Source organism: Aegilops tauschii, chromosome 6, assembly GCF_002575655.3.
Source record: "Aegilops tauschii subsp. strangulata cultivar AL8/78 chromosome 6, Aet v6.0, whole genome shotgun sequence".
Lineage (NCBI taxonomy): Eukaryota > Viridiplantae > Streptophyta > Magnoliopsida > Poales > Poaceae > Aegilops > Aegilops tauschii.
The window spans coordinates 50,885,320-50,901,069 of record NC_053040.3 but is presented as its reverse complement, the minus strand read 5'-3'; the positions used below and the strand labels follow the sequence as shown (position 1 = coordinate 50,901,069).

At 43.6% G+C, this 15,750-nt stretch overlaps 3 protein-coding genes and 1 long non-coding RNA gene across 4 annotated transcripts; 2 read left to right on the top strand and 2 right to left on the bottom strand.

Annotated features, from left to right (window-relative positions):
• Positions 1-1,248: 1,248 nt before the first annotated feature.
• LOC141025307 (defensin-like protein CAL1) lies at positions 1,249-4,053 on the bottom strand. The gene is made up of 2 exons (XM_073500615.1): positions 3,662-4,053; positions 1,249-3,552 (listed from the first exon to the last, which is right to left on the bottom strand). Exons 1-2 carry the CDS (start codon positions 3,723-3,725, stop codon positions 3,368-3,370), a joined length of 249 nt encoding a protein of 82 aa, XP_073356716.1. The 5' UTR covers positions 3,726-4,053; the 3' UTR covers positions 1,249-3,367.
• A 1,167-nt stretch (positions 4,054-5,220) lies between these two features.
• Positions 5,221-6,496, top strand: LOC109781553 (uncharacterized). The gene has a single exon (XM_045229660.1). The coding sequence runs from the start codon at positions 5,340-5,342 to the stop codon at positions 6,231-6,233; it is 894 nt and encodes a 297-aa protein (XP_045085595.1). The 5' UTR covers positions 5,221-5,339; the 3' UTR covers positions 6,234-6,496.
• Positions 6,497-8,157: 1,661 nt separating this feature from the next.
• Positions 8,158-10,796, bottom strand: LOC120967345 (uncharacterized). Its single transcript, XR_005761145.3, has 2 exons — positions 10,142-10,796; positions 8,158-10,049 (listed from the first exon to the last, which is right to left on the bottom strand). It is a non-coding gene; the product is annotated as an uncharacterized lncRNA (long non-coding RNA).
• Positions 10,797-10,905: 109 nt separating this feature from the next.
• Positions 10,906-13,195, top strand: LOC109781555 (uncharacterized). The gene is made up of 2 exons (XM_020340143.4): positions 10,906-11,859; positions 11,974-13,195. Exons 1-2 carry the CDS (start codon positions 11,108-11,110, stop codon positions 12,776-12,778), a joined length of 1,557 nt encoding a protein of 518 aa, XP_020195732.1. The 5' UTR covers positions 10,906-11,107; the 3' UTR covers positions 12,779-13,195.
• Positions 13,196-15,750: the final 2,555 nt, after the last annotated feature.

The following is a 15,750-nucleotide window of genomic DNA, read 5'->3' as shown; positions in this document are numbered from 1 at the left end:
AATCCTTTCTGACTTCATTTGTTATTTTTCATGCATTTACTAATTATTTTGAGCTATAAGACCCTAAAATTGAAAAGCATTTCAAATGAACTCTGAAAAGGTTGAAAGTTGGCATGATATCATCATTTCATCCACATAGCATGTGCAAGATAGTTGAGAGGGTTACGGCAAAAACTGGATGCACTTCGTGTACAAAACGGACAATCTCTTTCAAAGTATCAGGATTTCATCCGGAAACTCGTGTGTTACAAAGGGATTTCATTTTTTAAACCTAATTTGAACTCCTGACTTTTTGTGTGTTCAAAATGCACCATTCAAAGCCACATCATCATTTGTTAATCCTTTCTGACTTCATTTGTTATTTTTCATGCATTTACTAATTATTTTGAGCTATAAGACCCTAAAATTGAAAAGCATTTCAAATGAACTCTGAAAAGTTTGAAAGTTGGCATGATATCATCATTTCATCCACATAGCATGTGCAAGATAGTTGAGAGGGTTACGGCAAAAACTGGATGCACTTCGTGTACAAAACGGACAATCTCTTTCAAAGTATCAGGATTTCATCCGGAAACTCGTCTGTTACAAAGGGATTTCATTTTTTAAAACTTATTTGAACTCCTGACTTTTTGTGTGTTCAAAATGCACCATTCAAAGCCACATCATCATTTGTCAATCCTTTCTGACTTCATTTGTTATTTTTCATGCATTTACTAATTATTTTGAGCTATAAGACCCTAAAATTGAAAAGCATTTCAAATAAACTCTGAAAAGTTTGAAAGTTGGCATGATATCATCATTTCATCCACATAGCATGTGCAAGAAAGTTGAGAGGGTTACGGCAAAAACTGGATGCACTTCGTGTACAAAACGGACAATCTCTTTCAAAGTATCAGGATTTCATCCGGAAACTCGTCTGTTACAAAGGGATTTCATTTTTTAAAACTTATTTGAACTCCTGACTTTTTGTGTGTTCAAAATGCACCATTCAAATCCACATCATCATTTGTCAATCCTTTCTGACTTCATTTGTTATTTTTCATGCATTTACTAATTATTTTGAGCTATAAGACCCTAAAATTGAAAAGCATTTCAAATGAACTCTGAAAAGTTTGAAAGTTGGCATGATATCATCATTTCATCCACATAGCATGTGCAAGAAAGTTGAGAGGGTTACGGCAAAAACTGGATGCACTTCGTGTACAAAACGGACAATCTCTTTCAAAGTATCAGGATTTCATCCGAAAACTCGTCTGTTACAAAGGGATTTCATTTTTTAAAACTTATTTAAACTCCTGACTTTTTGTGTGTTCAAAATGCACCATTCAAAGCCACATCATCATTTGTCAATCCTTTCTGACTTCATTTGTTATTTTTCATGCATTTACTAATTATTTTGAGCTATAAGACCCTAAAATTGAAAAGCATTTCAAATGAACTCTGAAAAGGTTTTCTTTCTACTTACAACAAAAAACTTATTTATTTTATTTCTAATTACTTATGTCTTTTACTTTAATTATTTTATTTTTATTTATTTTACTGCTGCTATTTTTATTTATTTTACTTGCTGCTATTTTTACTTAATTAATTAAGGTTTATTTATTGTAGTTACTATAGTTTATTTTATTTTATTTTATTAAGGTTTATTTAGTTTTATTTATTTTATTAAGGTTTATTTATTTTATAAATATAAAAAATGAACATAGATGCACTTATAGAGAAAATTCAACCTAAATTCATACTAAATTTCTATGAAATTTACTATGAATTTAAGTCAAATTTCCTGTATAAGGGCATCTATTTTCACTTTAAAGCTCAACAAGGCATAGAGGGACGGGCTTATAAACTGGTGTGAGCGCCCTTCGGTTGGCGAGGTGGGACTAAACACTGGCCGCAACTAGGACCAGCCCTTTAGTCCCGGTTTGTGGTATGAACCGGGACTAAAGGGTGGTGGGCCAGGAGCGTGGCCCATTGGTCCCGGTTTGTACCACCAACCGGGAACAAAGGGTCCATACGAACCGGGACCAATGCCCACGAGGCCCCGGCCGGCCCCCTGGGCTCACGAACCGGGACCAATGCTCACATTAGTCCCGGTTCGTGACTGAACCGGGGCTAATGTGAAAACTGCCCTGTGACCTAAGCCCTGTTTTCTACTAGTGTAAGTGGCTGGTTAGCAAACCCGCCTTTCATCTGTACCATCCGCCAGTGATCCAACGCCCATGATTACAAGTTTCCAGATTTTCACTGATTAGTGATTTTCACTAGATACTCCGCCTTAATGTTTACCTCTTCTCTTTTTTCTGGAGTTGGTGTTTTCCTCTTCTTTGATGAGGTGTAGCCAAGGCTTCCATGGGTTGGCTAAAATTTGAGTTTCAATCCTTTTATGATTGATCTTAAATGGAATTTCTCGCTTCCTCACAAAAAGAGACAATTAGATTTTGATTCAGGTAAGGATAGTCCAAATTAAAGTTAAGCTAACATTATTTTGGATACGGCTCTACTTCATCCGTCGGGGTTTATTAGACCCACTCTTATTTTTGTCAAATTTTGACCATTTACTAGACTAACAAAATCCAAAATACATGCTACAAAAGGTATTTTTATTGGATTTGTATTGGAAAGAGGTTTCTAATGGCATAATTTTTGCCAGATAATTTTATTAATTAAATATATGGTCAAACTTTAGCAAAATAAAGAGGAGGCCTAATAAACCCGGGCGAGGTAGTACCTCTTAAGACATAAAGTATCTCGATTAATCCGGGTCGATGCAGAGGCCGAGGGCCTTTTCTCCTTTTCAAATAAAAAAATCGACGGAAAAAAAGACAATGCTTTTTGTCTATTATGAACTGAACACGTAAATCATAGGGGAAACAAAATGGTATTATTGGTTTAATAAAATCTGAATACCTTAATATAATTTACATAAAACAGAAAAAAAAATTGTACAGAAAAGTTCGCGCTCAGAGTCTATGGATCATTTTAATGCTCAACTTAGTTGTTCATGTATACAGATGAAATGTTCACGCGGCTTCGAAAATCCGTCTCCTGAAATTAAAATGTAGGAGTCACAACAATAGCATTTCTCTTCGAATTTAGTAGCACCAAACAAACGATCCGTCCATGCTGAAACAACGACCTTGTCACATTACAACACATACAATGACACAAAGCAGCAAAAGAAAAGCACGGCTTATACTGCCAACTAGACCATCGAGACCCCGATTGATTCTCTACTTTATTACGGGACACACAAGAACAAGTACTGACAAACGTGAACAAGTACACTGACTGACGAAGATGATCTAGCAACCGTACTACCGTAGCTAGCATCGGACCTCGCGGCGCCGGCCGGGCCGAGCGAGCACGGCTAGCAGACCCTCTTGCAGAAGCACTTGCGCGCGAAGGAGTCGAGCTTGCACTCGCCGCCGGGGAAGTTCTCGGTGCGGCAGATGCTGGCGCAGTTGCTGCTGCTGAGGCACGCGCCCTTGAACTTGTGGCTCTTGGACAGGCAGTCCCGCGCCTCCGCCACCTTCCTCGTCGGCGTCCCCATCTCTGCATGCAGTGCACATGAATGAATAAAATCACGGTGACAAATTAGGCATCATCCACAGCTCGCTCGCTGACGCTGGGAAGAGCGGGATTGGGCGGGAGTGGGACGTGCCTGTGGCGACGAGGAGGACGAGCAGGAGGAGGGCGGATGCGGCCATGCGACCAGAGAGCAACATCGATCTGCTTTCTGCTAGCCTGCTACCGGGGGGCTGTGTGTAAAGCTAGCGAAGCGAATGGAGGAGAATGGACACAAGTAAGATGCAGAGAATGGGCTGGGCTGGTGTGGTTTATATAGGCGGAGCAGAGCGACGTGGGTTAGATTAGTGTGGGTGTTTAAGTCGTGGGCTTAGCAGCATTCACAGGAGCAGAGCAGTGGCCTCACGGGCTGGATTAACTTACTGATGCTCAACTAGCTCACGGGCTGGTCAGGCAGGCCGAGGGCCTACCAGAGCATGCAGTGCCCTCTTGAAGGAATTTCCGACGAAATCGGTGGCTGTGCAACATTCAAAAAAAAAAAAAAATCGGTGGCTGTGGAGCGGACATCAAGGTCGGACGCAAAACTCATGATCACGAGCCTGGCATATGCTGGAATGATTGGTTTCTCCCAACCTTTTCCCTGCGTGCCTAGTCATTTCAGTACGACGGGAGGCAGAGCCGTACGTACGTACACATGCGAACGACGAGGGCGCGTGGATCTCGTGGATCACGAGGACGATCGGCAAGACGTAATGTTTCTAGTGCCAGCTCTTCAACCTTCTGGCCAAATCCGGACAATCAAGTTTCGCACATCAGTTAAGCCAACCAAGCACACGTTCATTTTGAGTCTTATCATGAGATGCAATATAGTCGGGACTGTACGTAAACACATACTCCCTCCGTAAACTAATATAAAAGCGTTTAGATCACTAAAGTAGTGATCTAAGCGCTCTTATATTAGTTTACAGAGAGAGTATAATAACTACTACTACACGACAATCCATCTTCGGTCATAGCATTGGAGAACTACATGACTAGATAATATCTCACACGCCGTTGTGAAAATTGGTTGCAATATATTATTTTTATAAGATTTGATTGTGTGAAATTTGAGGATGAGAACGGAGACAAAATACATATGATTTTCTGTATTTGATTACTATATAGCTGTAAAATGTTGATAGAATATAGAACTAGTATTTTTCATGCATATTGAGAGAAATAAAAATAGTGGGGCTGATGAAGTGCGACGTGTCATGTTGAGAGAAATAGTATAAGTAACATTTTCCATGGATGTTTTGAGAGAAATAAAAATAGTGGTGTGGATGAGGCGGCATGTGTGCATGTTGAGATAAATAGAAATAGTGGGATCATTTTCCTGTTGTCTTGCTGCACTACCAGGTCTTTCTGATCCCACGCGCCCCACTGCCCTGCGACGGCGAAACCGACGGCGACAACCCGTTGCTCGAATCGGAGTGGCCCCCTGCGTCATACTTCATCCATGTGTTCTCGTCGGTGACTCGGCGATGGGAGAAGACAACCTTCCTTCGGGAAGGGGAGGCTGCAGGGATCGTCGCCAACATGCAGTGGAATTTGTGGTATGATCACTATCGTTATCAGTATATAGTTATCATGCCGTCTACCAGCACCAGCAAAGCGCGCTCTACATCCATTGCCGGCATGGCTATCTTACCAGGTACCGTAGTAGCTCCCTCCTCAGTTGTCATTCTCTTTCAACAAATGCGATGGGTATACCACGATGATCCACTCGTGCTGTTATTAATCTACTTTATCCTAATGTTTATGTTTGTAGAATGTCCTTGTCAAATCACACATACAGAGTAATTAAACTACCAGGTGCCAGTGAATTGATGGGATACCCCAATAACCAGCATCTCGGGAGATCGTTGAGAGGGGTGTATTATGCAATACTTGATGACCGAAATCGACTTCAGGTTTGGTATCTCAGTGAATCATGCGGTCGAATAGAATGGATATTAAAACATGATACATGTCTTAAGACCTTTGAACATGATGACTATGCTCAACAAGTGGGCAGACAATGGATCTTACAAGATGTTAACTACCGTAAGTGGTGCTCTGAAGATCCCGAGAATCACAAAGCGACCATGGAAGAGAAATATGATTGGAACTCTGATGAGGATAACGTTATTGACACTGAAAACGTCGTTGAAGAGGCTGAAGACGTCGATGAAGATTATTTCCTCCTTGGGTTTCATCCTTACAAGGAGGTTGTCTTCTTGATTTCATCTGCAATAACAACCAGAGGACTGGCCTATGACTGGAGTATCTCAAAATTTCAGGACCTGGGCAGTTCAAGGCCATGGATGGGAGCAGTTTACGATGAACCACCATATGGAAAGACAGACGCATCTTTCCCGTACACGCCTTGCTGGATGGGCGAGTTTCCTGGAAATGAATTAGAATCTCTATTTGAAGACGAGAAGCTATATAGGGAAAAGTTGGAACAAGAAGCTCAACTTAAGGACGAATCCAACTGTACCTACATGGGCGAGTATGAGCTGCGCAAGCACTGCGGGCGCGCCAAGAGGGTGAAGGACTCTGCCGCCAAGGTTCGTCGCAAACGCCACATCGCGGCTCGGCAGGAACCCACGGTCACCATCATGAACTGCAAGGCGATTCTCACCGGGGAAACAAAGTTCAACCTTGGCAAGGCCACCATATAGCTAGTCACTGCCATCGTTGGATCCTACCTACTTGATTAGTTTCCTGGAAACAAAGATGAGTAGGTACTTGCAAATCAGATGCCCTAATCGTTCGCCAGGTTCATTTATTATGCCTTACTTATCTATTTATGCTCAGCGTCGGAGCCTTGTCTTGGTACTCTGCACAATTCGGTTTGCCTTATAGACTATGTGACTTTGTTATTCCCGTCTATGTGACTTTATCATTCCCAATTTTTTATTTTTTTTGAAACAAGGCAAAGAAAGCTAACAATGTCCACCAGTAATTTTGAAGGATCCCTCAGCGTATATGTATGCATATATACTGATATACACATACATAAAAAATAAAATATTTTTTGACAGCAAAACGACTTTATTTCTCATATAATAGATAGGTCATTTTCAAAGGTGGGAAATAAAATAAGGGATAGAAACGTCCCAAAAGCTAGGGGATCTAGAATTATATCAATGTTTAGCTAAGCCATCTGCTGCAGTGTTTGCTTCTCTGAAGCAATGTGTGAACTGAACTTTTGCAAAATCCCGTATCAAGTTTTGCACTCTGCTATTCAAATTATTCAAGCTGTTTTTTTCATTAGTATTTTGATCCAGACTGGTAGAACGTTAAGCGTTGTAAAAGTACTAAACAGTCATGATACATACATAAAACCACATTTGGCGCTGAAGTTAGTGGGATGTTTTGTAATACAAATAGTAGCTCCCAGTAGTAAAAGTGATTTTAATATCTATAGGTGATGATGCTGCCACTTCTAACATGTTTGTCTAGGATTAGAAGTATATTACTGTCATCTTTGCCAATTATCAGGTATTTATTTTAGAAATTAGAATCAAATCATTGTGTTCTTGCGAATCTTGCTTCATGTCTGATTTCCTTCGCGGCATACCAAGCCCAGGGACTGCCATACCCAGCTCAGCGTCTGCCATGCATCTGCCTTCCTATTTGGTCAAGAACGCAAACAAGTTTAGGTTCTTGCTTCCTGGTGGGTGCCTGCGATCAGGTTTACGAAACCACAAACTGTTTAATCACTCGTAGATGTGATGCCGCTGTTTCAAAATGTGCAAATTTTCCGCTGCCTGTCCTCGATGTGCGGCAGGGCCCGAAGACCGGGCCCACCTCTTCTTTCACTGTCCAGCGGCTCGTGCAGTTTGGGATGCCATTGGCCTCCAACCATGCTCCTCCCCCATTGCGGACCTCTGGGCCTCTCATGGACATCCGGGTCTCCCTATGTCTCTGTGACCTTTTATTCTCCTGCTTATCATCTAGAAAATTTGGGATGCTCGAAATGCCAAAACTTTTAGAAACGTTCTTGTTGCTTCCGTTGATGTAATTAGGGGTATCATTGTGGACCTCACTTTGTGGTCTCACCGCCTTAGGAAGGTGGAAGACAAAATTCACGCCGGTCTGTGGCGAGACTTCTTTACTTCTCGCCTTGTCTAGTTTGTAAAAACAAAAACAAAAAATAAAAATTTATTCAGGTGGGGAGCCTTTCCCTCATGATAGTTTCAACAAAAATGTGCAAATGAGCCGGTGTATTTACCGATGTGAAACAGTGTTACTTTGGATAGGATATATAGTTTACCTATGTTTGTTTGAGCAGCTAACTGTATATGGGAACTTTCACCTTGTTTTTGTACGTAGTGAACTAGTGATGATGGCTCTCATGGGTAACTCAGCGCGAGCATTCACATCCAGTGAGTGAAAAAAGGTTTAACTAAACGGCAATAGAAATTTTGAAAACTCTTCCTGTATTATGTCCGGTTCTTTCTTTTTCTTGAACGCTTGCAAAACCTTCGGCACAGCAAAATTTTCCAATGACGCAAATAAATAATAGTCAATTCATGGTCTTTCATCTGTTAAAAAAATCCGTGGTCTTTCCCAATAATAAATAAATAATTTTGTACAACATGTGTAAATGGTGTCAATTAGCTATTTTCGTTTATAGGAATAGGACTTTATTCACTGTATGATAGCAACGTTATTTACAAGTTGTGATGAAATAAAGTTCGGGGATTTGAATTGCAAAAAGATGATGTTCTAGAATGGAAAGTAGCCTTTGCTCGGCTATCAGCAACATGATTAGGGCTATAGAGTCCTAAGCGATCTATGGTGATTGGAGGAGTCCAATGTCGGTCCGGTCTCCTTGACTTGTATGACACAAATGCCGATATCCTTCTTCTTGGAGAGCCCATAAGCCAGGCTAGAGTTTGGGGCCCAATATTAGCATGGGGGGCCTACGTCGGCCTGATGGGTTGAGTTACGGTGTCCAGTGGCACCCCTGGACCATGGCACCGTACTTGCTGAAATTGATCATGGGCACGATGGCGTTGGAGAACATGTCCATGATCGCCTTCATCCAAGTCGTTGCCTCGACGCTAGCTCTCGTGATGATGAGCGTGTCATCCTGTATTGACTCAGGGGACATGAGGCGTCGTCAGCTAGGGGCTGTCGGGGTAGTGGATCCCGCGCAATGAACCGATGGAGAATGTCTGTGACGAGAAGGAAGAGGTAGGGAAGGATCGGTCGTATTGTTGCAGGCCCCTCTTGCAGCTAATTCGTTTGTAATTCAACATGTTAACAGAGCTGCCAATCTCCCAGCCCAATTGTGTGCGGAGCATTCTTGCTCGCTTCAGCAGAGTGGGGGTTGACCTAACTTAGCTCCTTCCTTCTTGGTCAGTAGCCTCATGGGTGATGACTCCATGACCATCGTTATTTAATAAAATGCTCTCAATTTCCGCAACAAAAAAGCAGACAAAAAATAGATGAGCCAAAATACAATATATCATCTGAGTTATACATTATCCGAGGTTCACACCTCGTTCTAGTTGTGAAACTTTGGGGCTGGCACCAGAGTCGCTTGATCACACTTGCCAATCAAGATATTCAATAACACAGAAGAACTCATTGCACAATCATGATTAGCATACCAACGAACACAACATGTACGGGGAGAAACTCCAAGCTCTTGGTCATTAATCTTTAGTGGATTTGTGTACAAGCTCAAGTGAGCTACTCGACACCCTTGTGTTTTTATTTATTTATCAAACTCTCCCAAAGGAGACCATATATAGCCATCCATTCCTTAGCCCATAAGAAATCTTGCTTCATAAGTTTGCTACACTCCTTAGTCACCAAGTTACTTCATCTCTCAAAGTTTATCTATGAGATATCCGGGAGCGGAAGGAACTTGCATCGCAAGTTTCTTAGTAGTGAAGCAAACTTGCATGACAAGTTTTTTAGTAGTGAAATTTGCTTGTAGGGTAAGCTTGCTTAGCGGAGAAGGAAACTTGTATGGCAAGCTAGCTTAGCCAAGAAAACTTGTATGGTCATCTGTATCTAGACAGGGGTGGAGCTGGAGCTAAAGTTACCCTGATGCACCCCTTTAACAGTATCCCTTTAACATCGCATAAATTTTAAATCGATAATGTTCCAAATTAGAAATAAGAGTATGTTTTATAACTTTTCGTTTAGATTATCAGATTTAATAGAAGACAATCGTATAAATACGAAAAGGTAACAATTATGCTTACTACAATAATAAAACAAAGGACTGGATTACTTGCAAAAGGAGTCCTGCATTTCCAAATTCAAAAATACATCATGTCGTCATCTAAGACCACGGGTCTGTAACCTACATGATGACTTAATTTTTTCAAGAAAAACGTAGAGGAATGTACAAATGAAATTAATTAAATATATTTACATTACCTTTTAGTACATTTTGCCCACAACTTATGTTTCTTGGAGCAGATATCATGATGGTTTTCTCTTGAGATATAAGAAGCTTGCCCATAGTATACCTGCATTTGAAAAATAAAAATTATACATGAGACGCGGAAATAACCTAAGCGAATAAAGTACACCATAATTCTATATATTTTTTGATCAATACATGAGAGTTCCAGTTGTGAAACTTTGGCGCTGACACAAGAGTCGCTTGACCACACTTGCCAATTATGACATTCAATAACACAAAAGAACCCATTGCACAATCATGATTAGCAGATCAATGAACACAACATATACTGGGAGAAACTTGGGAGATCTTGGTCATTAATCTTTAGTAGATTTGTGTACAAGATCAAGTAAGCTACTCGACACCCTTGTGTTTTTATTTATTTATCAAACGCTCCCAAAAAGGAGACCATATAAAGCCATCCATTCCTTAGCCCATAAGAAATCTTGCTTCATAAGTTTGCTACATTCCTTGGTCACCAAATTACTTCATCTCTCAAAGCTTATCTATGAGATATCTTGGAGCAGAAGGAGCTTGCATCACAAGTTTCCTTAGTAGTGAAGCAAACTTGCATGACAAGGTTTTTTAGTAGTGAAATTTGCTTGTAGGGTAAGCTTGCTTAGCGGAGAAGGAAACTTGTATGGCCAGCTAGCTTAGCCAAGAAAACTTGTATGGTCATCTGTATCTAGACAAAATGTGTCTAGATACATATGTATCTAGAGATGTATCTAGATAAATCTAAAACTATCTTTTTAGGACGAACGGATTATTGCTAAATGTTTGTATTACGGAATTAGCCGCATAATTACGAGTTATAACACGTGGTTTCAAACAGTTCCAAATATATTTCGCCATATTAAAAAAATCGTCAATTGGCGCGCATGCGTTCGTCCGTGTTAGGTATGACCAGGTCGCGCGTGGGTTTCTCTCAGCCGATGTATAAGTACAGCGTGAGACAGTAGGTGGAGAGGAATGTGTGATGTACAGCGTGACACAGCGAGAGTAGTACGAACTGTCTTCATACACGCTGAACCCCAAATCCCAGCTTCTTCTGCTCGTTCTCTAGCCCCCAATTCCAATCTAGATCTCAGGAGTGTGATCTCAAACCGAGATTGATCGACGATGGCATCGGAGCCGGTCGCGCTACCGGACGACGCGCTCGCGGAGGTTCTCCGGCGTCTCCCCCCGCACATCCTGGCCGAGGCCCGGCGGGTCTGCAAGGCGTGGCGCGACGCCGTCGACAACCGCCTGCGCGGCAGCATGCTTTCGCGCTCCGTGCACGGCATCTTCATCACCTTCACGGAGTGGCACTTCTCGTTCTCGGAGTTCTTCTTCCGCCCCTCGAGGGGCCCGGCGATCGACGGAGGGCTCTATTTCCTGCCGTACATGGGCGTCAAGGTCACGGACCACTGCGAGGGCCTTTTGCTTTGCCATGAGTCGAGCGACGATGCACTGCCGCGCCCGCGCGAGTACGTCGTCAACCCGGCCACCCGTCGGTGGGCGCGTTTGCCCAAACGCCCCTTGCCGCACATGCCAGGATTAGAATACACCGCCCACCTCGCGTTCGAGCCCGCCGTGTCACCGCACTACCAGGTCTTTCTGATCTCACGCGTACCATGGCGACTTCCAGCCGACGGCGAATCCGACGACGACAATCCGTTGCTCGAATTGGAATGGCCTCCCGTGTCATACCTCATCCATGTGTTCTCGTCGGTGACTCAGCGATGGGACGAGACGACCTTCCTTCGAGAAGGGGAGGCTGCCGGGATCGTCGCCGACATGCAGTCGAATTGGTGGTATGACCAGTCTCTTTATCGTGCCGTCTACTGGCAAAATGCACTCCACATCCATTGCCAACATGGCTATCTTACGAGGTATCGTACTAGCTCCCTCCTTGCTGGTCATTCTCCTTTAACAAATTGTATATACCACCATGATTCACTCATGTTTATATTAATCTACTTTATCCGATTTGTTTATGTCTGCAGGATGTCCTTGTCAGATCATACACACAGAGTAATTAAACTACCAGGTACCGGTGAATTGATAGCATATTCCTACCACCATCTCGGGAGGTCATCGCGAGGGGTGTATTGTGCAATACTTGATCGCTCGAATCGACTTCAGGTTTGGTACCTCAGTGAATCGTGCAGTCGAATAAAATGGGTGTTAAAACATGATACCTGTCTTAAGACCTTTGAGCATGACGACTATGCTCAACAATTGGGCAGACAATGGATCTTACAAAATGTTAACGTCCGTAAGGAGGGCCCTGAGCACAAAGCCCCAGTGGATGAGAAATATGACTATGACTGGAACTCTGACGAGGATAGCGTTCTTGACACTGAAGACATCGTTGAAGAGGTTGAAGACGTCCTTGAAGATGAAAACAACAAATATTATTTTTTCCTTGGATTTCATCCTTATAAAGAGGTTGTCTTCTTGAATTCATCAACATCCAGAGGACTAGCGTATGACTGGGTCAACTCAAAATTTCAGGACTTGGCTAGATCATGGACATGGCCAGTTTATGGATTATCATATGGAAAGATAGACGCATCTTTCCCATACACGCCTTGCTGGATAAGCAAGTTTCCTGGAAACGAATTAGAATCTCTACTTGAAGATGAGAAGCTATCTAGGAGAAAGTTGGAACAGGAATCTCAACTTAAGGAGGAATCCAACTTTACCTACATGGGTGAGTACGAGTTGCGCAAGCACTCTGGGCGCGCCAAGAGGGTCAAGGACTCCGCCGCCAAGGTTCGCAACAGCCGCCACATCATGGCTCGGTAGGAACCCATCGTCACAGACATGAAGTCTCGGGGCGACCAAATTCAGCCTTTGCAAGGCCACCATAGAACTTGTCACCGCCATAGTTGGATCCTACCTACTTGATTTGTTTTCTGGAAACAAAGATGAGTAGGTATATGTGCAAATCAGATACCGTAATGGTCGCCAACTTCATTTATCTTGCCTTATTTTTCTATGTCTATGTACTACCTTAATTTATAGTGTTGTTATTTTGGTTTGCCTTGTAAGACAATGTGACTTTGTTATTCCCGTTCTCGGGCTTTGTTTATTTAAACCCGAGTGTTTCTTGTGAAGTAGGCATGTGCAAGTAATTTTGGAAAATCAACTTGAAGATGACTCATGTCTGAGGCCCTGCGTTGTAACTTGTTGGCTCAATGGAAAACAATGTTTTATACCATTTTTGCGTATCTTGCATTTTATTGGAGAAAGCTAACATTGTCCAGCAGTAATTTTGAAGGACCCCACGGCATATTTATTTATATACATAAAAAGTGGAATGTGTACATTGTCACTGGGAATTATTCACATGCTGTTTCTTTTCAGTAGTATGTGAATCCAGACTGGCAAAATGTTACGCGTTGTGAAAGTAATTAACAGTCACATAAAAGCACGTTTGGCACTGAAGTTAGTGGGATGTTTTGTAATACAAATAGTAGCTCCCGGTAGTACTGCCACTTCTAGTGAACTACTGTATATATGTTCGTCTTGGTGTTCATTTGATGTAAGGTTGCGTTTGGGCGAAAATATGGGTCATTTCGACCATTCGTGTTGCAGCAATAACTAGAAATATATTACTTTCGTCTCGGGCAATAATTAGGTATCTATTTTAGAAATTAGAATAAAATCATTGTGTGCTTGCGAATCTTGCTTCATGTCTGATTCCTTCACGGCATGTACAGAAGCCGAAGGTTTAACCGACTGATAATGAACATGGTGCTCATCGCTGCTACAGTCCATCAGACTGATTTACGGTTGTAGCACTACGTTTTCTAGGCCGACGATTATGACGCCACATCAAAGAATGTCCGGCAATAATTTGGCAAAGGTTTTCTCAGGGTTTTCTAGGCCGGCGATTTGAGATTGTATTTCCTTTGTTATGTGACAGAAAATGTTCATGGCAAGCCTTCTTAATTGTACCGCTTTATTGCTCATTCTCTGCTCTCTTCTTGCATTACGCCTTTAGACTGAGGAGTACACCTTCAGGGACCTCTTCAAGAAGATGGGACCCATACCCAGCTCCGTGTCTACCATGCATCTGTTAGGAAAATAAGCCACGGCCATGGACATAGTCTGACTTGTGTCTAGGCTTAGTCCGACTAGTGTGTGGGCGCGTCTGTGTGTGTGGTGAGCTTGTCGGATGCGAGTCCGTGGCCGCGCCTAGTCCATGGCGAGTGCGCGTGCGTGCATGAGTCTGTTGGCGAAGAACCAGGAGGTGTGACTGCGTCGCCCGCGTCGGAGCGCGTGGGAGCGCGAGCGCGGGGGGGCTGGACGTGGCGAGTGGGTGAGTGGGCGCGGCATGGCGACTGCGCGCGCGCCGCGCGTACAAGACTCCCACACCCCTGTGTATTGCCCAGTGGCTCGAGTTGTTGCTTGAGAAAAAAAAGGCCATCGTTGCGGCAGGCGTTGGAGCGCCAGAACCACCATGTCCAGCCTCTTCTTCTTCCTTTTCTCTTCTTGGGTTTGTGCCAGAGAGAGTGAGCATCCTGGGAGGGAGCGGGGACAAGCTAGGGTTCAGGGAAATCCCAACAATTGGCATTAGAGCCTCGGTTGCGGGGATGATCGCGGCGATGTCACTCGTGTCGTACGGTGGCGGAGCGGGGAGCGGGCTGTCCCTGCAGTGCCCAACGCTCACTGGTGACAACTACACTGTGTGGGTGATCAAGGTCGAGGCCAACCTCGACGCGCAGGGGGTGTGGGAGGAGGTGGCTCTGGCGGACGCAACAGCGGCGGTCGACCCAAAGAAGAACAAGACGACGCGGGCTTACCTGCTCAGCGTGCTCGCCGAGGACATCCTACTGCAGGTGTCGTCAAAGAAGGCGGCGGCGGAGGTGTGGACGAGCCTCAGGGCGCGATTGTTAGAGTTGTGTCGAATATTATTGTACAAGATAGGTTACAGTTGGACTTGTAGTTGTATTGTGTTTAGATAGGATATGGAGCCGTGTGCAAGTAGGACACTTGTATCCTAGGCCTCTCATATATAGCGGGGTAGACACACGATGTAACCTATGCCAACATAATAGCACAGGCATATATCGAGGGTAGACACACGATGTAACCTATGCCAACATAATAGCACAGGCACGCGGGGGAGCCGGCGGCTTGTGCCGGCGCTCAGGCGGCCGAGGTGTGGTATTGTAGCGGTGCATGGGAGGAGCGCCCGTAGTCAGCCCCCGGAGATGTAGCCATACCGGTGAACCTCCTTAACAAATCTCAGTGTCGTGCTCGTGTGATTGCTTGGTCCTCGATAGATCAACGGTGCGCCTTGGATTAATTCTAACAAGAAGTGGTATCATGAGCAAGGTTCGAAGAGGTTGCAAAAGTTCATCTAGAGGTGATCGCGAGAATACGAGATCAGTTTGTTTCATGCTGCGTTCAACGATCGCGGGAGTAAAGCATCGAAGGCTCGGGAAGATCAAAGGACAAAAGCGATGGGAACAATGGGATCGGAACTATTCGGCGTGATTGGAAGCTCTCGCAAAGCAGCGACAGCGGCAGGTCAGATCGGTTTGCAGCTGTTAGATAATAACGAGAAATAAACAAGACACGAGAGACACGGATTTTTACGTGGAAACCCTTGCGGAAGAAAACCACGGACGCACGAAGGCGCAATCACTATGAGGAGGAGTATTACAAGCACGAGACGACATGTCGTCTTAGGTGCGACTACATGGGGTATATATGAGGGGCAACACATAGGAGTCTTTGTAGGACAAGTAAACAAGTTGTACTCGTAC